This window comes from Thermobia domestica, chromosome 4 (assembly GCF_964235325.1).
Source record: "Thermobia domestica chromosome 4, izTheDome1.hap1.1, whole genome shotgun sequence".
NCBI classification, from domain to species: Eukaryota; Metazoa; Arthropoda; class Insecta; order Zygentoma; family Lepismatidae; genus Thermobia; species Thermobia domestica.
In genome coordinates, this window is record NC_137457.1 from 307,804,073 (window position 1) to 307,829,451 (window position 25,379).

Here is a 25,379-nt window from a genome sequence, read left to right on the forward strand (position 1 = left end):
TTCTCCCCATGCGAAGAATGGGTATTCTGCTAGTCGTATATAAGGTAGAAAATTTTCCTCAACTGCAGAAAAAAAAAGTCTTTCATTTCTTTTAAAGTTTTTCTTCTCACAAGCTAAAGAAAACAAGTTATTTGGGAGTGATTATCGAAATGAATAAATTATAAAAGAATGTGTGAAGTTAGAATGTCGGAGGATATGGGAGAATCCCGAAAAAATCCTACAATATTGGCCACAAACTCAAAAGGCTAGGGATCGATCCAGTGACCCGTCGCACAGGACGTGAGTACTATACCAGTTGAATCACTGTTTCAACTGATACATATGCTAAAAACAAATTCTATTAACCTCCAAACAAAGATGAAAACAAACTATAGTACTCTGACGCATTACTTGTAACGCAGTTCAATACACAGCAACTAATTCTAATGACTGTCTGCAACGAACTGACCCAGCTAGACAGTTGGAACTAATACATTCTTTCGTTAATAGATGGCATTATATGACATGAACGGCTTATATCCAGTGGCACGATATTTTAGTGTCAGGCCGGACACTTCTGGAAATACCCTCGTACATTAGACAAGGCTACATTTTTTCAACTTTTCAACTTATAATGATAGTTTATTAATTTAATTCATTATTCGTACTACATTCTTCGAATTTGTTTGCTATTATTTTTCACTTCTAAAGCTACTACGGCTAATAAGCAATCGGCTTTCTCCCTTCTCTTGGTTTGGACATCATAAATAACACCGAAGACGAGGTCAATCCTTCAGGATATTTCCCGTATCTGATTTGCTGTTACTTGTGCAATCCATAGAACTCGACGCAAAACGAATTACATCTGCATGTACTTTGTTTCTATATGAATTTATTATTATTATTATTATTATTATTATTATTATTATTATTATTATTATTATTATTATTATTATTATTATTATTATTAATAATAATAATAATAATAATAATAATAATAATAATAATGTATAACAGGCTAATATTCATATGTAAAGTTTTAACTCTATAAATAATGTTCTCTCTTTTGTATAACGTTTTAAAACCTGTGATTAAACTGAAGTGGGCCTTGGGCAAATCCTTGCGGTACACCATACGAGACACTATGTCCTAAATAGTATAACTATAAGAACGTACCTTTTTCTTCTCCTTGGCTCCTTCTGCATCCCCTTCTTTCTTCTGGTACTTTTTCTTCTTTCGAATATAGTCAAACCCAGATCTAAATTTCCGCCTAAGCTTGAATCTCCTAACGACAGGTGGGGGTACGTTCACTTGGGGTTGTTCTGAATTCACTAAAGGTTGTTGTTGTTCACTTTTTACCACACTACCAACTGGCGCGGATTCACTAGGTCGTCTTTTCTGGTTGTCCACTAACACATGAGCATTACTATTATCACTGCGACGACGAAGCAATCTCTTCTTGGAGTAAAGCACAGCTTTGTTACTTCGTAACACAGCCGCAGAAGCACTTCGAAGACCGGGTCTACCTCGCAAGAACCGCGACCGTACAACGTGTCTTTTTACACTACTTTTAGCCGCTGTTGCGTTTGTACTTGGTGGCGCGGATGCTGGTCGATCTTCGCCGAACACTTCTCGAATGCTAGCCCGCTGTTTACTCTTCATTTGAGTTCGAGTCCGTATACTTAGCACTTCTGGTTCAAAATCAACGAAACCATTTTTGCCAGCAACACACTGTAGGACGTCTTTAAAATTGGTAAGTTCTTCCTTGGGGAAGACACTTAGTGACGTCATCAGTTCTGTTTTGTTTCCGTCCGCAGTTGGCACTTTTGTTGGTGTCGGAAGCAACTCTGGCTGACTGCTCGCTTGAAGAATACGATGCTTTGGATAATTTTCAGTTAAACTATTATTTCGAGAGGACGCCTTACGTCTGATACACTTTTGTGCTAAAATATCTACAATCGATGAAGTCTCCTCTGACTCGTGACCAGTGTCTTCTGGAGCTGAGCCCCTTCTTAGACTAGATACCGAATCTAAATCACTGTCTTCACTACGAACGGACGGTGAATCATCCCGCTGACACCCAAGTTTGATCCATCTACGAAGTCTCTCAGAGTTCGCACTAGGACTATCTGGTGTGCCGGATCCGTAATAGTCCATCATGCTCCGACTGCTAGGAGCTGGGCTAAGTGATTTGGACGCAGGGCGGTCAAACGAAGACAAGAGATCCCGTCGGAATCCCATTTTACGAAGGCAATAATCTGAGTCATCGAAGCGACCTGCTGTACTAGAGGCTGGAGAATGTGATGGATCCAAATCAGGTAAAGACGCAGACATTTTACCTCCTCGACGGCCTCTGATTGGTGGTCTGGGAATATGAATTAATTGAGTAGGCATGCGGAGTGACTGCTTAAAGCGATACATCTCATCTTCCCAGCCAGGACGGAAGTCAGACCCATCACCAAATTTGTGTTTCTTCTTTCCGGATTTCTTTTTAGAAGCAGCAGTGTCAGGACTTGTAATAGTAGTTGCTGCTGCTGTTGTATCATTATTTGTGGTTGTTTCCGCAGCTGCCTTAGTGGTCTCTTCTTTCTCTGTTTTAACCTTTTCTGACACATCTTTTTCTTGAGGAGCTGTACTGTCTCGCGAGCGTAATCGTAATTTAATTGTTGAATCAGGATCATCTTTCTCCCCCTTTTCTCTTCGTTTTCTGGCGCGTAATCTTTCAGCTACTGTTTCTACATGTTCATTGCTGCTTTCATTTTCGTCTTCCTCTTCTTCACTACTAGTTTCTTCTGCTTCCACTGGTTCTTGTTTTATTTCTTCAGCCACTTTAGTACCAGCAGTTCTTGCCCATGCTCTCGTCTCTCTTCGCGGAATCTGATTTTTCTTCTCCGTTTTACTACTTCTCCTCTTTCGTTTTTGTTTCGGACTTTGCTTTTCTACCTGTTTCACTTTTAGCTTCTTTTCAGTGGGTGTACTTTCTTCAACTTCAACTGCTACTCTCTTCTCTTCTTCCTCTATTTTTTCCTGTTTGATCTCCTTCTTGATATCAAAATTAATAGTTTCTATCTTATTCGCTGTCTCTATGTTGTTGTTATTTTCCTTTTCAGCCTTTAGCTGAGCTTGTCGTTTGCTCAGAGGAATATCATCATCATCATCATCATCTGAAAATACTCGCGGTTCCTCTTTAATCGTTGGTTTCTCCAGTTCTTCTGTTTTCTTCTGCGCAGGAGCTTCTAGTTCAGGCGCCTCCTTCTTCGTCTCTTCTTCTTCTGGTTTACTGGCTGTTGTCTTTCCTGTCGTTTTACTATCTGTAGCAGCTGTAGTAGATACTGGTGCTTGAGCAGCGTGGGTACCTCTTTTTCTATCCCTCCTCTTTCTGATTGCTGTTGATTGAGTACGAAGATCTTCCATAAATTTCTCGCATGTCTCAGACCAAAATGGATCCTCAGGAAGGATCTCTTGTCCTTTCTCTGGTGACAATGGCCTTTCTTCTGCCGCAGGTGTTTCAGATTGTGAGCTTGACTCCTGTTGCTGCTGCTGTTGCTTGTCAGAAGCGGCTGCAGCCGCTGCCGCCGCTGCTGCTTGTTGAGATTTTCTGCCTCGCCTCATAGCTTCCAAAGTTTGCATTTCTAACACAGGCATATCGTCCTCTGAATCACTGTCTGGAAAATCAAAAACTGACGTTTCTGAGCTACTTCTTGGACCTGAACCATCTCGAGTAGGAGCCACAGGGCCAGAGTCGTCATCGGTCCTGCTGAAAAGACGACGTCTTGGTGAGAATACTCGTTCGCGCGTAAGCTTAGGTGGGCTTCCTCCACTTGAACTGCCGCTTTGTGGTTGCTTTTCTGTTTGTGTACTTGGAGTAGGCGTAGGTGTTCGATTGTTATGCTGCTGTTTATCAGTTTGAGATGTAACTGATGCTGGTGGTGGGGAGAACACAGGTGTTCCTGGCGTTCTGGGTGAATGGAATGAACTAGAATTTACACTTGACGCTGGAGTAGGACTTCTGAATTGCGGCGTATCACTTGGTGGACGAGGTGGTCTAAGCATACCAGCAATATTCATGTCTACAGTAAAACCTACTTGTTTGAGCTCTGCTTTAGTTCGAATCCTAGCTGCCACCAGTGCTGCAAGACCATCTACTTCATTTGACGCACTTGATGTTGGAGGATTTGTAGTGCTGGTCAATTCATTTTGATGAGCAGACGCCTGCGAAACTGGAGTTTGTAAATAGTTTGAACGAGATGCTATAGAAGTTGATTTCGATGTAGCAGGCACATCCATAGTAATACCACTGTGACCGATCTGCTGCGATGCGGTGGTTGTCGGGTGTGCACTCGCTGTTGTTTGGTCATGGAAGGCATTTGATGCCGTACTTAAGGATGGAATAGTTTGGTGTGCTGGTGCACTGTCTCCCGGTAAAGGAGTTACAGAGCCCGAAACACCATATGACTCTACAGGCACAGACGGTACTTGCTTCGATAACGCAAACTTATGACTCTCAGTCAAAATGGAAGGCAAATGAGTATTGCTGACTACATTCGTCACTGTACTTTGAAGCTGTTCTAAGCCAAAGCTTACACGACTATTTGCGATATCAACAACTGAATTTGAAGACTGATGTTGATTCTGTTGATTATGTTGTTGCATTTGTTGCTGCTGTTGATGATTTAATTGTTGTTGCTGAATTTGTTGAAAGTAATTTACATTTGAAAGTGTAGAAAACTGTTGTTGCTGATTATGTTGCTGCTGCTGTTGTTGCTGATGATGTTGCTGCTGCTGCTGTTGCTGATGATGTTGCTGCTGTTGTTGTTGCTGATGATGTTGCTGCTGCTGCTGCTGTTGATGCTGCTGATGCTGTTGTTGTTGTTGTTGACTATGATGATGCTGTAGTTGTTGTTGTTGATGATGCTGTAGTTGTTGCTGTTGTTGATGATGGTGATGCTGCTGCTGTTGTTGAAATTGATGCTGCTGCTGCTGTTGTTGCTGCTGTTGTTGTTGTTGCTGTTGCTGTTGTTGATGATGTTGTTGTTGTTGGAAGGAACGTGACTCAGCCTTATTTTCTAAACTATGTCTTAAAATACTAAGAGCTCGTTTATCACTATCTGGAACGTGAGAAAACAGTCTTTGGATATTAGCATTCGATGACGGTCGTACATGACTCTGCGACGACAGCAGCTGGAAATGTGATTGTTGTTGCTGATTATGAGATAAGGAGTTCGCCTGCATCATGGCTGCACTCTGAGCTTGACTTTGTGGAATATTGTGTGACTGTTTAGAACTATGCGACTGTGGTTGATGGTGCGCCTGCGGATGAGAAGTAGTAGTAGTAGTAGTATGATGTTGAAGATGTGCGTGAGATTGCTGTTGACTTTGATGGGTGTAAGTTTGCTGTTGATGATGCAAATATGACGTATGACTTTGACTATGTTGCTGTGGTAACTGTGATTTAGTGAACGCGTGTGACGATTGCGCATGTGACGTCTGCGACAGATGATTATGGGAATAAGGTTGCTGGTATTGAGATGTTTGCAATGACGAATTATTATTGGCTTGTGATCCACGTTGTGGTTGAGGCTGCGCCTGAGTGTGGGATTGTAATAGGGACATTTGTTGTTGATGCTGCTGCTGTGGATGATGATGATGTTGAGAATATCCTTCGTGGATACGATTACTTCGAACGTCACTCCCATTTATTTGTGTTGTATAAGACGTTGTGCTATGTTTCACAGCATGATCCGTTTGTCTCCAATCAAGACGAGCCATTTTCGCTGGTATAGCCGCTCCGAAGTCACTACCAGCTGAACTACTTCGTTTGGAACTTTCACGAGGATATACACAATTTTGAGTCGGACGAGAGTACTCATGTCGATAATTGGTATCTGCTACTGCAGCCGACGTAGTCGCTGTTCTACTTGGCTTAGAGAGATCTTGAGAAGCACTTGTATAATGGTTAGGAGCCATTGAAGGCAAAGGCCCGGTAGATGACGAAGTCTGGTGTTTACCGCTATGATGGTGTTGAAATTGACTTCTACCAGCAGTTGAATTTGCTGTATAATACTGTTTGTGCTCGCCTGGATGATGCCCACTTAGCAAGTTTGTGTCTTTAATTGGAGGGAGAGCAGCTGGTCTTGAGGACGACGACTTCACACGTTGCAAATGCATCTGCTGTTGAGGTAAATTGTCGAATTGACTATTTCGTGGACGATGATTCTCTGCAGGAACGAAGCAAGAAGGACTGGTACTACTGTTGGATCCTGGTGAAGCGAAGTTCGGTTGGAAGTCTATTTTAGGAGGGACAGCAGAACTTGGTGTACATTTTCGTGCATCGAACATTGTCGGATAGGCTATGCTTGGTGGTAGCTGTAGCGACAACATTCTGTCTGCATTGGAAGATGACAATGATGAAGACGATTTGTTAAGTCCATCTGATGAGTACGTCACTATAATGTCATCGTCTTTTGCTGTAGAATCCGCTGACTGTCTGACAGTTTTGACTGAGAGGTCTAGTGGTGATTCTCGTTTACTTTTGGCTCGTGCTGTAATTGCCGAAGAAACTATGCTACTTCTGCCCGAGTCTTGAATGCTCAAACTGGCGGAGGGATTTCTTAATTCTCGTTGACCATTGGCTATCAGACTTGCATGTGCTGGAGGCATTCTTTGTTCCCTTGGTGTGCACGCTACGCTATTCGTGGAGTATAAGGCATGCTGTTGTGAATAGTGCCTCACTTTCCCATGATTTTCCGTTTTCACAGTCACTTCATGTGGATTTAACGAATTATGTTGCTGAGATGTCTGTTGGGTATGTTGTGTCTGGGAAGACATCAAAGAAGGGTTTGAAAAAATGTCATTATTGTGGAACTTGGGTAACGCGGAGGAACTGTTTTGGGTCATATCACGGCTGAACAAAGAACCACTATTTGTTCCTGCATTATTTGTACTAGTATTAGTATTAGACACTCCTACGTGATTTAGCAACGCGTAGTCCGTGGATCTCGAATGTCCATGGGATTGATGTCCAGAATGGGAATGAGTAATTTTGGTGTTTTGAGAGATCGGTATTTGAGAATGCTGAGGTAAAAGATGCGTTGATTCACGACTTGAAGCGTTGGTACTTATTGTTCTATTCATGTATATTGGATGGTTATTACTACTTGGCAACGATGATGAACCGGCAGAATTTCCGAGAGAAACGGAACCTGATAAATGACTTATTCCCATTTGTTCCAACCGTCTTTGTCCATGGCCACCTACACCAGTAACTATGGATGGCTTCTGGGAATGATGTCTGTGGCTATCAACGGCACCAACACTTACACTAATGGCTGCACTATTAACACTAGAGGAGGTGTTCGTGCTAGCACTCGCTCCACTATTCGCACTCGAATACGTCGACGACGATGTCGATGTTGCAGAGGACTGGGGCAACAAGAGACCACCTGTTGGAAGCGCTGAATGTGGGAAAGACGATGTTGGCCTTGATGGTAAGTTCCCATTGTATCCAAGAGACGCCCCGTGGGGTGACGGTGTCTTGTAGTGGGCCGGCGATCCCATTGTTGTGACTTCACTGACATTCCCTCGTCCGGTTGTTGGGGGCCAGTAGGTAAGCGTGGTCCCAGTGGGCTGGGCCGCCGTGGCGGTAAGTGGAGCAGTGGCGGCGGTGGAGCCATCAAAGGAGTGGCTGGTTGAGGCCGGAAGACCCTGGAAATACTGTCGAACACCCTCCAGGACGTTGTTGACACTTATGTCCATGACCTGAAAAAACAAACAAATAACCACGTTATATTTAAATAACAATTGGAGAGTATTAAGTTATATCTATATTAAATATAAACATTGTACATATATCGTTTATACAAGAACAAAACTTCTTTGTCAATGGAAATATTATACTTTTATTTGTAATAAACTATGGAATCTGATTTTTTTTCTATTTTGGTAATCTTACAAAACAAGAAGTTATTCTGATAAGTATGTCATTATAAATAACATCGTCTTTTGCTGTATACAGGACCGGCTCTATCATACGTGTTGCACGTACATTTGCACGGGGCGGTAATTTAGACTTACTACGCTGATCTTCTATTTGAACTATATTCATAAATCATGTTTAGGTCGTAATAGTTTAAGGTCACATCGACAGTGCTAAAGCAAATGGTCAAACAAATCCCCGAAATGAATTGTTTGATCGTTGTCAAATACAAGAATTCAATTCTTAAACAGTAGTAAACACTTATTCCATTTAGTTAGTTTCATAGGTTTACTATGAAAACTAGTCTTGTCTTTGTCATAAACAAGTTCCTTATCATTAAAGGTGGAATCTTTTATATCTTTATATATATATATATATATATATATATAATATATATATATATATATATATATATATATACATATACTACAGTGGCGGATCCAAGATATGATCAAGGGAGGGGCTAAACCATAATTTGCCGTTTTATACAGTGTAAAGCAGGATTGAAACCCATTTTATCCAGTGTAAACCTGAGCGTCAAGGAGGGGGCCTATCACCCCCCTTGGATCCGCCACTATATATATATATATATATCACGTAGAAGGAAAATCACGAAATAAAGATGAAAGAGCTAGTTGCACTGGAATTACAAACTGATATATTGAGATTGAGGCTTGATACTGAATTCTATAAAAAGGATTTCCATCTTTCCTCTGCAGGTGTGTTTGCTTTGTCTTTCACTAATAGACCCAACGAGATTGTATTTGAAGTGTTTAGTCCTTTCTGAGTGCTAGTGTTCTTTCCCTCCTCTTCGTTATTCATGGTGGGGTAGCATACTTAAAATCGTGGCTTTTAAGATTTGTTTTTTCTAGAGAAAAGGGTGGGGTGGCGAATAATGCCATTGCACGGGGCGGCAAATTGCCCAGGGCCGACCCTGATTATATTATTATTATTATTCCCAACTGAAACCAAACTGAAACCCAACTTAGGTTTACGCGCATCACGGACAGTTAATGTACTTGCAGACCAACGTTCAACGAGCACTTTACCAGCTTAAAGAGACGATAGGATTCATGGGAAGGGGAGGAGAGAGGAAGCAATGTGAGGTATGAATAAGATAGGGAAGGATGCAGAAACTGAATTTTAGTGAAAACAGAAACGCAGTAGGTGCGGATTTAGATAGAAATCAAACGATGATTTGTATTGTTATTCTCCTAAGTATGAAAAAAATGAAAGTTTTACGAGTAATGACATAATAGCCATTTTGGGGATATCTGGGAACTGTTTCCCGGACTTCTTGATTGGTTAAACAGCTTCTTTCAGCATTTTTCATTGGCTATCCCATTCTCGATTAGAGAACGGATTTGTCATTACTTGTACAAACTTCCATTTTATCTGCTTAACATGCCACACTCCTTCCATCTACCGGAAATAGTTCGTACTTGGCTCTTCTCCATGACGTTTTGGTTGACCTTGTGCGGGGAAAAAAACGTATTGTTTATTCAAGTTCCTCCGCTTCTTCCCTCCCCTTCCGTTCTAGGTCAACGTCACTACTTCCCCAATGTTTTGCGACGATATGTATAAAAAGCGACGTTGTTCCAATGCCACATCCCATCCGTATGTTAGTAAAATAGTTTATATTACAAATAGAACAGAAAATGGTGTTACTGTTATAAGAGTACGAGTATCATTGTTACGAGTATTGACGTCACTGTTGTGTCTTTGTTACAATTAGTGTTACCGTTGTGAGACCTAACATAAGATGTTCCCCTTAAAAGATTTTTGATTTTGAGTTTAACGTCCCGTTCAGCAGCGAGGCTATATGAGACGTGGACCCACTGATTAACGCGGAATCCGAACCACATGAGCTCCCGCCGGGAACCGAACCCGGGTCTCCCACACCAAAGGCGCGCAGGCCAACCGCTCAGCCACGAGGGAGCTCTTCCCCTTAAAAGAAACCTTTGGCTTTGGCTTGTCTGCATGCTAGCGACATCTCTCGGGGTCAAGTAAGATGAAGCGCAGCTAGTGACAATTATTGGTCTGATTGTGAACCGAGAATGTAAAGAATTAGCGTGAAAGGCACCTTGCTTTGATAACAAGTATTTTAAAAAGCATAATATCTAAATACTTTCGTGGGAGTCGTTTTGACGTATGATTAGCGCCATACTAAGGGTTTCACTAACGCATGGTTATCAGAAGTGTATTCAGAAACTCTGATTAGCACGTAGGAGTTGACTAAGTTAATCACATGAGACTAATTAACTTAGAGCAGAGGGTATTTTGGTTTAGCCACAGTTTAGACCGAGGATCTTATAATAGAGGATCTGCCCTTACAACAAAATCTTGAAGCCATACGTCACAGTTTCGCCACCCCTACTCTGCCCACTCCGCCCAATAGGATCGCAATGTTTTGAGCCAACAATCATGGTGTAAACATAAGTAGCCAATCAGACGATGGTAGAAACGAGAGTAGCCAAACAGATGTGCCGATGCTCGGTTGCTTTTTGGCTTCACCGATTTAATAGGATGAAGATACATATGGGCAGATCCTCTATTTATAACATCCTTGGTTTAGACATAATAAACTTCATTATAATAAACAAAGACAATTAATTACTTGTCTTTCTTTCTTTTCTTTCCTTTCACCTCATCGGGTGAGTTAACTATGAAGCAACCTACTTAGCCGAGTCCTCTACAATAGTAGAACTATTTCTTAAACTGAACAGTGAGAGATGAGTAGAAAATTTCCAGTTTTCTGAGGGATACATACAATTGATTGATAAATTATCTTCGCTTATAAATACAACATAATCCTTCTAAACTGTCGTTGACATTAATTGATTTCTACTTATTCCCCACGTAAATGCATTCCTCAGAAACGAATGCATTAGTTATAATTTGATTTCGTAACTATTTATTAGTTGTTTTGGTGTCACCGTATTTTTCATATATTTTCACTTTTACAGACTACGCATGAGCACATCTAGATTTCCGTAGTTACTACATTTACTTTTCTTACCCGATGTATTGGGGTTATTATAGGTAATCACCCACAACTCAACTTATTAGCTGAACTCCAAGCAGACTCCGAATACCAAAACGTACACCCTCCTTAGTACAGAAGTAATACGACACTAACTAATGGCGAGACTAAGGTTTGATTAACAAATTCTCTCTGAATACCGCTTACAATGTTTCAAGGTTTATATATTAGCACTAGTCACACAGTAAAATGTTCTTGTATTAAATATATAGAATAGAAACAACAACAACAACAAGGATACAATCAGGAGAACAAAACCTATGTTATTTATTACTGGCAATGAACAACATACTTTTCAGTGCTATAAAAATTCACTTTTCTTGGGTTTCTCCAAAGTTATACCTTGAGAATATATACACACAAACTCTAAATTCAGAGGGCGCAATTGCTCCAAATTGACGCCCCTTGACCTACCAGTTCATACATATTTCATCTTTGGCAGCGGCGCAAATCTGTCTTCAACATTGGGGGTGATGGGTAACACCGTTCCCATATTATATATATATATATATATATATATATATATATATATATATATATATATATATATATATATATGCAATGTTCAAAATATTTATGAATTCGCTGCATTGTTAAAGCCGCACTTTTAGCGTCCGTATAGTCCAGGCCTAAGATTTAATATCTCATTAACCATACTGCTCTTTATTCATTAGCTATACCGTTTACTGGGCTATATTTCATTAACCATACCGTATACTGGGCTATATTTCATTAACCATACCGTATACTGGGCTATAACTCATTAACCACACCGTACACTCAGCTATATACATTAACCATGTCGTGTACTCGGCTATATTCATTAACCATATCGTGTACTGAGCTATATCTCATTAACCATACCGTAAATTGGGCTATATCTCATTAACCATACCGTAAATTGGGCTATATCTCATTAATCATATCATATACTGGACTATATCTCCTTAGCCATACCGTACACTGGGCTATATTCATTAACCATATCGTGTACTGGGCTATATTCATTAACCATACCGTATACTGGGCTATATCTCATTAAGTATACTGTATACTGTCGTCTTACTGATATAATATTGAAAAGTTTGATGAGAGAGTTTATTCCAGTATGCATTTCATCTTAGTAGAAAACATGGATATCGTAAAACATCAATTTTTAGATTTACATAAATTCGTTTTACTCGATTTCTAAAAAACTACGCATGAGGATTTACAGTTACCCATATCATCTATTTTTCAGCTATGAAATATATTGATTGGTATATCATATGTCTCATCTTTGGATATGAAAACAAAACACTAATGATATTGTGGAAATATTTCATTCTGAAACTGCAAATGTGAAAAGTTTATACTTAAAAAAAAAAAAAACGAGTGTTGTGTGTGAGTAATACCTTACGCAGCATGGCCATTAATATTAAATTGCATCATCTGTTGCTCTTGCCAGAAGCAATCAACAGTCAGTGAAAATGTGACGTCACTTCCTCTCAAGCAGCACATTTAGATTCACAGACACGAATGGATTATACGAGTACATTTATTTTTCTAACGGAAAAAATGCAGTGGCAAAATTTTAAATTTCAATACCCCACTAGAAGAGTTTTTTCTCCCCCCTTCTTCAGGAACACATATCAGTCGACCTTCTATATTGTACCATTAAAGAAGGAAAAAAAAAGTGTAAAAGCTGACAAAAAAAATCCACATCAATCGAATCAATGTCACATCGAGCTAAGCAAAATTATATGATTAAGAATAAGTTTTCATATATAATTTCTAAGAAGATCGAGGAAAACGAATTTTATTATGTTGCTTATTTACAATAATACGAGGGTCATCCAAAAAAAAGTAAAGTATCCAAAGCGCTAGGGGCGCGGAGAAACTGTTCAGGCAGCTGTTGGCAATATTGTTCTCTTTGCTGTTTCCCCAGCTCTCAAACAAGCCTGCACACACGTCGCTGAAATATTTCGTCTTAGCTTGGCAGTCGTTTCCAATGGAGTGACCGCTCGGCGCTACCGCCAAGTGTGAAGTTCGAGCAGTTATTCGGTTGTTTTCTTTGCCACGCAAAAGGCGTTGAACAGATTGAAGTTCACTGCCAATTAACGGAAGTGTTCACGGACATCAAAAACGTCTTCAGGTAGTATAAGCAGGTTCTGATTAAATTCACGAGGGAGAAAGAAGGGAAGACCGTTGATTTCCGACGAGGCAGTTACTACAGTTGAGCAAAGCACTATCATCTGTTTCGTAAGTTGAAAGAATATCTGGCCGGAATGCATTTCCTCAGCAACGACGACGATATAGGAAAAAATCAGGTTCAGCGCTTCCTCAAACACATGGCGGCAAGCTAATACGATCTGGACACACAAAAACTGCCACAGCGCTTACGAAACTGCATTGACCAAAGTGGCCATTATGTAGAAAAATAGATAAAGGTACAAGCTTTAAAAATGATGTAAAGATTGTAGGGTCATGGATCTGACTGTTTTGAGATTACGAACTTTCTGATCCGTTCCATCAATGACATACACATGATGATTTCGGAAAGAAAAAGTAGAATGATGCGAGATGTTATAAGACATAGGTTATCGATTATGGAGGAAATTGCAGAAGAAGAAATACCAGAAGGCTGAGAATAAAATATACGGACCAAATTATACAAGATGTCAGAAAGCAAAACCATATAGAAATGACGAAAGACTCAGGATAGGGAAAAAGATCTGCTTCAAACAAATACATAAATGACTGGATGTGGTTATCGTTATTTTTTTAAAAAAAATCCGGATTTCTCGAAATCTACGCATGAGGTTTCAGACTCATGCATATCAGCTCGTTCAACTTACTGGGATATATCGATTAGTATGTTTCATCAGCTCAGGGCCGGATTAAGGTGGGTCTTAGGGATGCTGTGGACCCGGGTCCCTAGATGGACGCGGGCCTCTACTCTGATCATAATTCCAACTGGTTACCTAGAAATAATTATACAACACAAGATACAATCATAAGGTAAAATATGATCAAAAATATGAAACAAATTTCTTCGTTTGTTACATCTAGCGTTTTAATTTGGGAAGTTCCATTAAGTATAATATTATGTAATGCATGACATAGTTGATATCGTAGAAATACGTGTATTCCCGTAACTTTCCTACTGTACTTTCATAAAAATGTATTAGGCGAAATCAACCAGGGTCTTTTTCTAGCCACGGGCCTCCAGAAGAATTAATCCGGCCCTGCATCAGCTCGTTCAACTTAATGGGATCTATCGATTGGCATATGTCCCATCAGCTCGTTCAACTTAATGGGATCTATCGATTGGTGTATGTCTCATCAGCTCGTTCAACTTAATGGGATCTATCGATTGGGTGTATGTCTCATCAGCTTGTTCAACTTAATGGGATCTATCGATTGGTGTGTCTCATCAGCTCGTTCAACTTAATGGGATGTATCGATTGGTATATGTCTCATCAGCTTGTTCAAATTAATGGATCTATCGATTGGTGTATGTCTCATCAGCTCGTTCAACTTAATGGGATCTATCGATTGGTATATGTCTCATCAGCTTGTTCAACTTAATGGGATCTATCGATTGGTGTGTCTCATCAGCTCGTTCAACTTAATGGGATGTATCGATTGGTATATGTCTCATCAGCTTGTTCAAATTAATGGATCTATCGATTGGTGTATGTCTCATCAGCTCGTTCAACTTAATGGGATCTATCGATTGGTATATGTCTCATCAGCTTGTTCAACTTAATGGGATCTATCGATTGGTGTGTCTCATCAGCTCGTTCAACTTAATGGGATGTATCGATTGGTATATGTCTCATCAGCTTGTTCAAATTAATGGATCTATCGATTGGTGTGTCTCATCAGCTCGTTCAACTTAATGGGATGTATCGATTGGTATATATCTCATCAGCTCGTTCAACTTAATGGGATTTATCGATCGGTATGTATCACCTTCAGACATTATTTTCTTTTTTCGTTAAACGGTAAAACAAATAATGTAGAATTTCTTTAAGAAATTGAGAGGAATAACAAAATATATTTTGTTTGAAGAACAAACAAATAAACAAAAAATTTGTTTTGCGTATAATAATAAACAAGCGTGAAGATTATATATTACATGCAATATAGGCAGTATAAGACTCGTATTCCCTCGCATGCCATAATCCGGAAGTGTTGAGTCTTTCCCACAGTCATATAAGACTGCGTGTTACCTTCGCCTCGTCACAACATAAGAATTTTTGCATACATAAAAGGCCACTTTCTCATCAAATTAAAAACACATGTGATGTGTGTTGGTCATGAAATACAGCCACGATATAGCTATTATTGTTTCGTATTTTCTCCACTCTTCATCTCAGCACAACATATAGTAATATATTGTAGGGGTCGCGGTAACTCGCTCAATGGTAGAGCGTTCACCTCTGGTGCATGGGGTTTCTGGATCTAAACCCACCTCGCGCCAAAGGGTCTTTGTGGTGGACAAACACCGTGTGCGTAGGTTATCCCGTTTCCTCCTACTTACTTCATTCATTTCTCGTCTCATTTCGAATTCTGATCCGTGCTCGTGGGTTTTCTCGGGGTTCTCCCGTTTCCTCCCACTTTCTTCATTCCACCATTTCATTCATTTCTCATAAATCACCGTCTCCTTTAGCCTAACCGGAATAACCGTGGGACGTAAAACTCAGACATTTCATTTCATTTTTCGAATTCTGATATGTGGTTCTCGTCTCTAGTCTAGTGTTGTTTTCGAAATGACACTAGACATTTCTTGTGCAATCTACTGCGAGATTTCAGTGCATTGTTTCATTGTCACCGTGGTTTAACGCACTACTTTACTGTTTCTGACCTGGAAGCACGTGTGTGAAGTTAAAATGCTGAGTTGGAACTACGCACACACTCCCTTGCACTTCCCCAATCCGTTACGATTGTACCGCTTAGGGTTTCGCACGAGACGAGACAGAATTTTCGTTACGAAATTCGAGACGAGACAGAGCTCTTCCAATAGAAACAGATACAGTTTCCGAGACGAGACATAACTTTCCCGGCACCTTTTTGAGAGATGACAGCCTCAAATCTTGTCTCGTGCGCATCCCTAGTACCGCTTTTGGTTACTGGAGTGACGGACACTCATGTCCAAAATGATTGTCGCATATCTATAACTGTCTTCTTATAAGAATATAATTCGATAATGATTTTGCAGGATACTTTTAATACTGATATTATGTGTATAATCGGGAAATGTATATTTGTGGTAAATTTCATAGGAAAATAATTATAAATACGAAAATTAGAGTGAGTAAAACAAAATGTTGCTAAATGGACAAGAAAGTTTTATGTTCGTTTTACTGTTCTTACTTACTGTTCTTTTGACATGAAATTTGCCATATACATGTCTTTGCCGATTATACACATACTAACATTATAAGAAATACCGGGTGAACTCGTTATCAAAATTATATTCCTGGAAGAACATATTTATAGACATGCGACAATAATTTTGGACATGAGTGTACAAACAGCTATTGTGCTACCAAAATGTCTTGAGCCGTGGCAAAAATGCGAACTAAAGCTCATCACACCATCTCACACACACACGCGTTGAGCCAATAAGGGTTCAGCTGTTGCTAAGCAAGCGAAAGCGAGTGGAATTCCTTCAGCCGATAGCAGCGCTTGCAACGGAAGACTAGGGATCAAGTCAATGTGGCATTAGTATAAATGATTTCAAGGACAAAGAAATCAGCAGCCAGCGACAAGTGCGCTGTCTTCTGCTTTAGACGTTAGTGCTACGTAATTGCAGGACGATTCATACAGCGACACGATTATACCATAATTGGAAAACTGAATGAAAAATTTAATAACAGCTTAAAATTAAAAATAAATGTCAGAAAAAAATAACGGTTAAAATTTAAATTAACTGACTAAAAAATTAAAATTAAACATTACAATTTTCACTGTTATGCAATGAGAATTGACCTGAGTTGTGTAAGCTAATGTAAACTTTAATGGATAAAACTGAAGGTATGGGAAAATTAATCGAGTACTATGAAACGTTACTGCTTTCAAACTAAATTTATTCATAATTAATAAAAAAATAAAAGTGTTAAGTACACTTTTAATGTAAAAGTGATTTCAGAAAATTCTTGTAACATAATCCAAAACAAATATGCTCAATTTTATTTATATTTATAGAGATTTCATTAATAATAATAATACTAAATAAAAAAGTCATAATATTATTGAGAAAAAATACCAATAAAAATTATGTATTTTAAAATACATTTTTGAGTATTTGTTAGTCCTACGAGAAGCACAACATACTGTATATATATATATATATCTATATCTATATATATATCTATATCTATATCTATATATATCTATCTATCTATATATATCTATCTATCTATATATATATATATATATATATATATATATATATATATATATATATATATATATATATATATATATATATATATATATAGTTCTTGAATAATATCCAATAATCACGGGCGTCTCTGATGGGGGACGAGGGGGACGCGTCCCCCTCAATATTTTGAAGTACAAAATATTCAATTTTTTATTCCAATTTAATTTATTTACTAACGACGGAATAACATGTAAATAATAATAATTGTATTTATTTGGAATATAATATTCAAGTTGTGAAACGATTATAACAGAGCTTTTGACATACAATCAAGTGGTCCGTGAAGGTAAGCAGAAAGGTAACAAATCAGTCGAAGATAATAAACAGGTTGGGATAGGTAGTACCACTAAAGGGACATTCTTTGATGTCCCCCCCAAAAAAATTTTACATGCCAGAGACGCCAGTGCTTAACATGGTTTCCGAGGAAAAATTCCAAAAAATTTTTTTCATCCTTACGATTTTTTTTAATGACTGTCAAGTTAATAATTAACACTTGCAAAATTTAATTAATTAACTATTAAACGTCCGCCAGGGATTTTAACAAAATTGTAGACTCGTTGGGAGCTCTGGTAACTCCCCTAATTACTACAGAGTCCTGAGACATGATTCATATACAGTTGGAAAGCTTATAGAGCACAGATTCCAACGAGGTAACATTCATGCAATTACCGCCATATTTGTAGAAGAAACACAAAAAAATCATTAAAGAATATGAAAAAAATTGACCTTGCGGGGCTCTGGCAACCCTTGCAGTCATTCTACGCTGACAAAATGATGCTAATACGTAGGCCGGACACTTGTGACAATATTATTATTATTATTATTATTATTATTATTATTATTATTATTATTATTATTTTAAATGGTAGCTATTGCAGCAATACAAAGTGAGATAAAAATTCATAACGAAATTCCTATAAAAACGCCCTGTATATCATTTTCGAAGCTCTGTTGCAGACCTTCCTGTTGGTGCCCCTGTTGACCTCTCTAATTATCACAGAATCATGATTCATACACCACTGCAAAACTTAGGGAACACAGACCCCAACGAAATAGCAACAAGAATCATGCTTCTAGACCAATTCAGTGAAAAGATATCTTGTCTTATATGGTACAGTCTAGAAACTAAATATAATTTACGTCAAAAAACTGAGACTCCAAAAATTGGCCAACTCTGCCCCCTCCCTACTCTCCGATATAAGCAAGAAGTAGAAATACGGATATTGCCATATAGAGGTCTACTTCACTGCTTCATATACCAATTTTTATGAGTGTACCCCCAAAGGGAGAATGCCCCCTCCAAAAAAAAAACTGTTGAAAACAAAAAACACGACCATTGCCCTCCTCCCTTGCTGTGGTACCCCCCCTCCACATACATAAAATGCACACCGGCGGAAACTTGCATTCTTCAGGAATATACTGGTACAAAAATCATCTTTCCTAGCTTAAATAGGGGCTGAGCTATTGAAGTTTAAAGCCCCAACGCAGCAATTGCGTCAATGGGCGTTTAAAGGTTAAGAGGCTTCATACCGGCGAAATTAAAATACCGCTAATTTTACAATAATTATGTGATATCTTCAAATAGATAAAAGGTAACTGAAATGTGGAACAAGAGCGCCCTAGATAATATTATTTTGCGTGATGTACCGTTATCACAAGTCACCTAGTGGCTTTCCGTTTTCAGCCGTTTAGAAATGCGAAAATAAATGCCGATTTTCAAAATGGCTCGAAATCGAAAGCAGATAAGTTAGTCGTGATAACGGTATCTCATGTAAAAGGATATTGTCTAGGGCGCTCTTGTTCCACATTTCGATTATCTTTTATCTATTTGAAGATATCACATAATTACTGTAAAATTAGCGGTATTTTAATTTTGCCGGGATGAGGCCTCTTAAACTAAAAAAATATTTTTAAGAAAACTGATTAACTTAATCGTTATTTTTTAACGGGTTAATTACAAGCCTGATTGTTAGTAATTGTGTTTAAACCGATTATGATATTACGCTTGCCTCTTCGTGAAAGTATGTATTGACTCTTTGACATTTTCTCTCTCCACTTTCCTTTTTGCACATTCTGCTCGTTAAATATGAAACCTTGTGAAATGGAGAAACATTGCTTCAGTGAAGTTAGTATAGATACATTATCTGTATCACTCGCTGTATGATTTTCCTTCCATAGCTGCTTTATACGCATCGCCGAGCATCGGGGCCGGGGAAACACAAGAGAATCTGGGTCAAGAGCTCAACCTCCTCTCCCCGCTCTCTGCGGTAACAACATGATGAATCTGAATCAACGGGCGTTTTGCAAACAGGATAGTTAGTTACTTACTACAGCTCCCAATAGCACGATTTGACGTTCGCATTCCACTGCCAATAAGCCATATACTCAGGAGAGCTACAGTGGAAAGTTACAGCATTTTTCATACAGTATTTTGTAGCTTTTTATTAATTGTTCTGTGTTTAGGTGCCATTATTACTGACGATCCGGTGTGCGAATGGGAAACAGGAAGAATTTTGTAGGGCATACAATTTTATTATGCCGTACAACGGGGATAGGGTTGCCAACCGTCCGGTATTGTACCGGACATTTCGGTTTTTGACTTCTTTGTCCGGCGTCCGGTACAACCACAAAAACCGAACGTTAATTGCCCGATAATTTTTTTCTCTTACTAGTCCTATTCTCTGTTCCACTGGTTCTCAAACTTGTTGTTATCGTGACCCACATTAAATAATAAAAATAATTTTGTGGCCCACTTAGTTTTATTCAAATGCACATTGACATTTTACGTAATAGTGGTAGGTTTCAAAGCAATTAAATTTTGTAAATTATATCTTTAATTCAAGTTCGTTCAATAACAGTTCGTACGAGTGATTAAGATGGAATTTATTGGAGATTATGTGAACATCCCGAACGACAAACGTTACAAAGTAGAGCTCGATGCTTAAATTTTTAATAAATCAAAATTTAGTTCGTTTCTTTTGAGTCCGTCGTAAATACCTCACTTTCAAACTAAATTGTAATGTAAATTTATGAATATGGTGGCCCTGTCGGTACGAGAATATCAGTCGGTGACGATCGAGCAAGTGTAATGAAAAATTTCTCAGTATTATATGAAATTGTACACATGCGCAAAAAAGGATTAAAGTGTTCCCATAGAAAGATAACACAGAGCTAACACTCCTCCCGACCAATGCCCTACCCCGTGAAAGATGTAGACTCACCCACTCTCTTTCCGCCCTAAGCCAGTATCTCTATTGACTGTATAATAGGGCAGGGCTCTGAGTAACCACTTGGTTTTCACCTGTTTTCTGAATAGTACTTCAGAATATATAATTCTGCATCAAAATAAATTGTTCACAATTAAAAGAAAAAAAAACTCGCGACCCACTAAAAAAACGGTCCGCGACCCACCAATGGGTTGTGGCCCACACTTTGAGAAACAATGTTGTGTTCTATTATTTTGGAGTGATGAAAGGAATCGTTTGTCGATGAACATCGTCAAAGCAGAGCTTATAATTCGCCTTGATATTGACCGGTCGTGTGCGGAATTGGCTGAAGAGTTGAAGGCAGGAAAATTTACTGAACTTATCAAAACTGCTCAAGGTCAACAAAAGTATATTTTCAAGAGCGCAGCTAACACTGCTTCATTCTTAGCTACATCTTCCAATTAAATAATGCATTCAGATCAAGAAAACATATCTAGGCATTAGGAGACATTAATGCTAGTAATACTTATTTTTCAAATATACTTTATTGCATGCCTTAATTATATTGCCAATTATATTTGTTTTTCTATTTCTACTACGATGTATAATTGATGGTAGACTACAAAAATTACATGTACCGACTCAACCAACACTGGAAGAAGTAGGTTTAATAAATGCTTCAAAAGTAACTGAAGTTATTAAATTGGAACTCCGAATCGATCAATTTTTATGTGAAGTAACCACTTCCAGGTTGTTCACCTTTTTGACGAGCGATGATGTCAACTATCTTAAGGTTAGTGTAACGGGCCAAGTTCTGCCGATAGATGTCGCTACAATCTTCGTATCTTTCCCATGTATTTTTTTACCTTTCACGAAAATTTACAATTACTCTTACAAATTTCAGCCTAGAGACTTCAAATTTTTAGAGAAGGAACTTCATAACCTATTAAAGGGAACAATCCGTGCCGATTTTTTATTTAGAATTTTCTTCACAGTTGAAAGAGTTCTATTGTTAAACGTTTAGGTATCCACTTCAACAATCAAGCCATTTCAACAATGAAGAACATTTTAAATTAAAAAAAATCGGATCGGATTGTTCCCTTTAATAGGTTATGAAGTTCCTTCTCTAAAAATTTGAAGTCTCTAGGTTGAAATTTGTAAGAGAAATTATAAATTTTCGTGAAAGGTAAAAAATACATGCGAAAGATACGAAGACTGTAGTGCCATCTATCGTCAAAACTTGTTCCTTTAAAACAACCAACCTTAAGAGTATACGTACTCAAGGTAGGTGTCCGGTATTTCCATTTCCAAACGTTGGCAACCCTAAACAGGGAGAAGAAAACATCTAAAGATAAGGCACATTTCAATTGATAAACCAGATCGAGCTGAACATTATGACATGCTTCTTGATTGTAAATTCCCATGCATAATTTTGATTTGATTAGAGTTTAATGTCCCTTTCAGTAGCGAAGCTATATAAGACATAGATCCACAGCTTAACATGGGATCTGAACTACATGAGTTCCCGCCGGGAATTGAACCCAGGTCGTCCGCGCTAAATGCGCGTACGCTATCCATATAGCCACAAGGAACCTCATGATGTGTAATTTTCGAGGAACATTAATTTCATGTGTAGAAAACTAATATTTATAGCACTGAAAGCTATGTCGTTCGGTGCCAATAATATTATGCTCTGTCGTTCGTTCGTTCCAATGCTATGCCGTTTGTTTATCGTTCACAGCAACGCAATGTTATGTCGTTTGTCGTAATGCAATGATATGTCATTCGTTGTCAATAATTATGCTATATCGTTTGTTGCCAATAATTATCAATGTCGTTCGCTGTCAATAATTATACTAGGGCCTATGTCGTTCGTTACCAATAATTATGCTATGTCGTTCTTTGTCAATAATTATGCTATGTTGCTTTTGCCAATAATTAGGCTATGTCGTTCGTTGTCAATAATCATGCTATGTCGTTCGTTGCCAATAATCTTTGGTATTTTCCTTTTAGGCTTCCAAATTGCTACCAGCGTCGGCAGTTCTGTAGAACGGCTTTATCCGTCCGTCAACAGGTATCACAGCCAAAACGGTAAGTGGCTCAGTGGTAGAGCGTTCACCTCTGGTGCATGGGGTCCTTGGTTCGATCCCAGCTCGCGCCAAGTGAGCTTTGAGATGGGCAAACATCGTGTACGTGGGTTTTCTTGGGGTTTTCCCGTTTCCTCCCACTTTCTTCATTTCACCATTTTCATTCATTTCTCATCATCACCGTCTCCTTTAGCCTAGTCGCCATAACCGTCGGACGTAAAACTTAAAAATTTCACTTAATCCTCTATTCAAACCGGAAGTGGTTCAAATTAACGATTTTTTGTTTCAACTTTTATCGCCATCAGGGGCGGATCCAGGACGGACTTGTGGGGGGGGCGGTGAGTTGTAATACTGCTACTTAGAGTTACTTTTAAGAGCTCCAAACTCTGGGATGGGTTTTGTTTATATATATATAAAATAAGAAAGTTTCCTCCTCTGTGGGGGGCGATCGCCCCGATCGTCCCCCCCCCTCCGCACCTGGATCCGCCCCTGATCGCCATCGAACAAGAACAATAAGGCATACGTGAGTAATAGGTTTTTTTATGTAGATTCAGTGTCCGAGGAGCAGGTATTACCTTTTGATCTTATTTCCCTATTCTAACCAATAGTTACGGATGTAGTACTTTCAAATTTGGATATTGAATTCGCATAATTTAAAGGGAGCTCATGTGGTTCGGATTCCACGTTAATCAGTAGGTCCACGTCTCATATAGCCTCGCTGCTGAAAGGGACGCTAATCTAAAATCAACTCAACTCAACTCGCATAATTTAAAATTTTACTGTAATTTCAGAACTGTGAAACGAAATTCACTTGTTTGAGTGTCTTTGATTCAAATAATGGTATTCCCCCCCCAAAAAAAAAAGTCTGATTTATGCGTTTGTAATTATCACAAGACAACATTTTGTTTCCTTTTTAATGCAACAGTTTTTTCGTTTGTATGTGCGTAATTATTCAAACGTAGTGTTGAAAAATCCTCTTTGAAACGAAGTATTTTCGATTTTGTAATTAACTGACACATGGCGAAAAGACCTTTTATTATTCATTTGAATGCAGACGCGAGTATGAACTACAAAAAACAGGGAACGTAATCGCATTGCTTTTGTCTCAGATTACAGGCAAACAGAGTTACAGTGAATTTGATCGAGCGTGAAGTAAATTCGTCCAAACTTTTTTTTTTTTAATACTATTCTGTTCTGGAGATTTCCTCTTGATAAATGCATATTTAAAGCTAATTCTCAAACTAGGCATGTACTGAGGAAACACGATTGAAGAAACTAATTAAGACTGCGTGAAAGTTATCATTTCAATTCAAATTTTGGAGTATATTTTTGGAGCGAGGTTTTTTGGGGGGAGGGTTGGTTGGGTTTTAAGGGGCATGATGGCTCAGTGCTAGAGAGCTTATCTCTGGTACGTGGGGTCCCAGGTTCGAGCCCCTGCCAAATAAGTTTATGGTAGACAACATCGTGTCCGTGGTTGTTTCGGTGTACTTCCGTTTCCTTCCACTTTCTCATTCCATCAACTCTTCCATCATCACAGGGCCGTGCCGGGGGGCGAGCGGGATGACCGCCCCGGGCGCCGAAAAAATTGGGAGAAAAAGGGGCAAAAGAAAGGAAAAATTACTTGGAATATATGTATGGGGGCGCCGTTGTATACTCTCGCCCCGGGCGCTGATTTTCCACGGCACGGCACTGCATCATCATTCACTTGCTATAATCATCGCCTAAAAGGGCATAACTGTGGGACGTTACACTGAAAGATTTTTTTTTTTTAGTTGCCTATCTTACTTGAAAGGCCGTTAACCTCTAATTACGAAACTTATTTCTCCTTAGCTTCAGTCCACTTAGTATAACTATCCCAAACTGGAGGCTGTCACTTTTGACAGACAATATAAACCTTCATTTTAGTGTTGTCAACGACTCGAGTATCATGACTCAGGGCTCAGTCACCACCGAGCCGAACCGAGAAGTGAGCCGAGCCAACAGCTCACCCAACCGAGCCGGCTCAAGCCGATGACTCACCTGAGCTGAGCCAAATGGCTCATTATAATCGAGCCAGCTCGAGCTGTTGGGTCAGTTGAATCGTGCCGAACCGGTTGACATTACTACCTTCTTCCTCCCCCTAAGACTTCGCCACTATCATATGACTAACTTTCAGAGAAAGTGCAAAATGTTACATCTTGCGTTACAATGTCTTTCTTTGTATTCCTTAATTACTTCATTTTTTTTTTACACGTCCTTCAGAACAATTTTACTTTCCACGAAACTAACTGGACATGATTCATACTAACAACTGCTTTTTCTTTTTTGTTTCTTAATGTTATTAAATCACACCTGTTAACTTCATGCGAGTTTCATACAATCACAAAAGTACCGTTTTCGTTCAGGAAAAAGGTGGTAGACAACATGTTACTTGTTTATTCGCTCAATAGATGTCACACCTGTATAAAAATGTAAAGAGTACGTACACTTGGTTTTACACCTCATTACAGCAGTGATTGTAATTTCGAAAGATTACTTTATATTTAAATACAAAGCTAACACAAGAACATTCTATTTTCCGATTGTTCATTCTCATATGCAGAGGGAGATTGTAACAAAAGCCGCCACTGAATCAGAGTTGGAGAAAATCGTCAGGACGACTTTTATTACAAAT

General features: G+C 38.8%; 1 protein-coding gene across 1 annotated transcript in view; it reads right to left on the reverse strand.

The window, feature by feature from the left end:
• The window catches only part of LOC145684282 (uncharacterized), a 494,924-nt gene that overhangs the window by 28,335 nt on the left and 441,210 nt on the right, over positions 1-25,379 (reverse strand). Inside the window, exon 3 of the mRNA XM_081756425.1 lies at positions 1,156-7,737. Coding sequence (XP_081612551.1) covers positions 1,156-7,734 — 6,579 coding nt within the window. The 5' untranslated portion in view covers positions 7,735-7,737. The remainder of the gene's footprint in view (positions 1-1,155; positions 7,738-25,379) is intronic.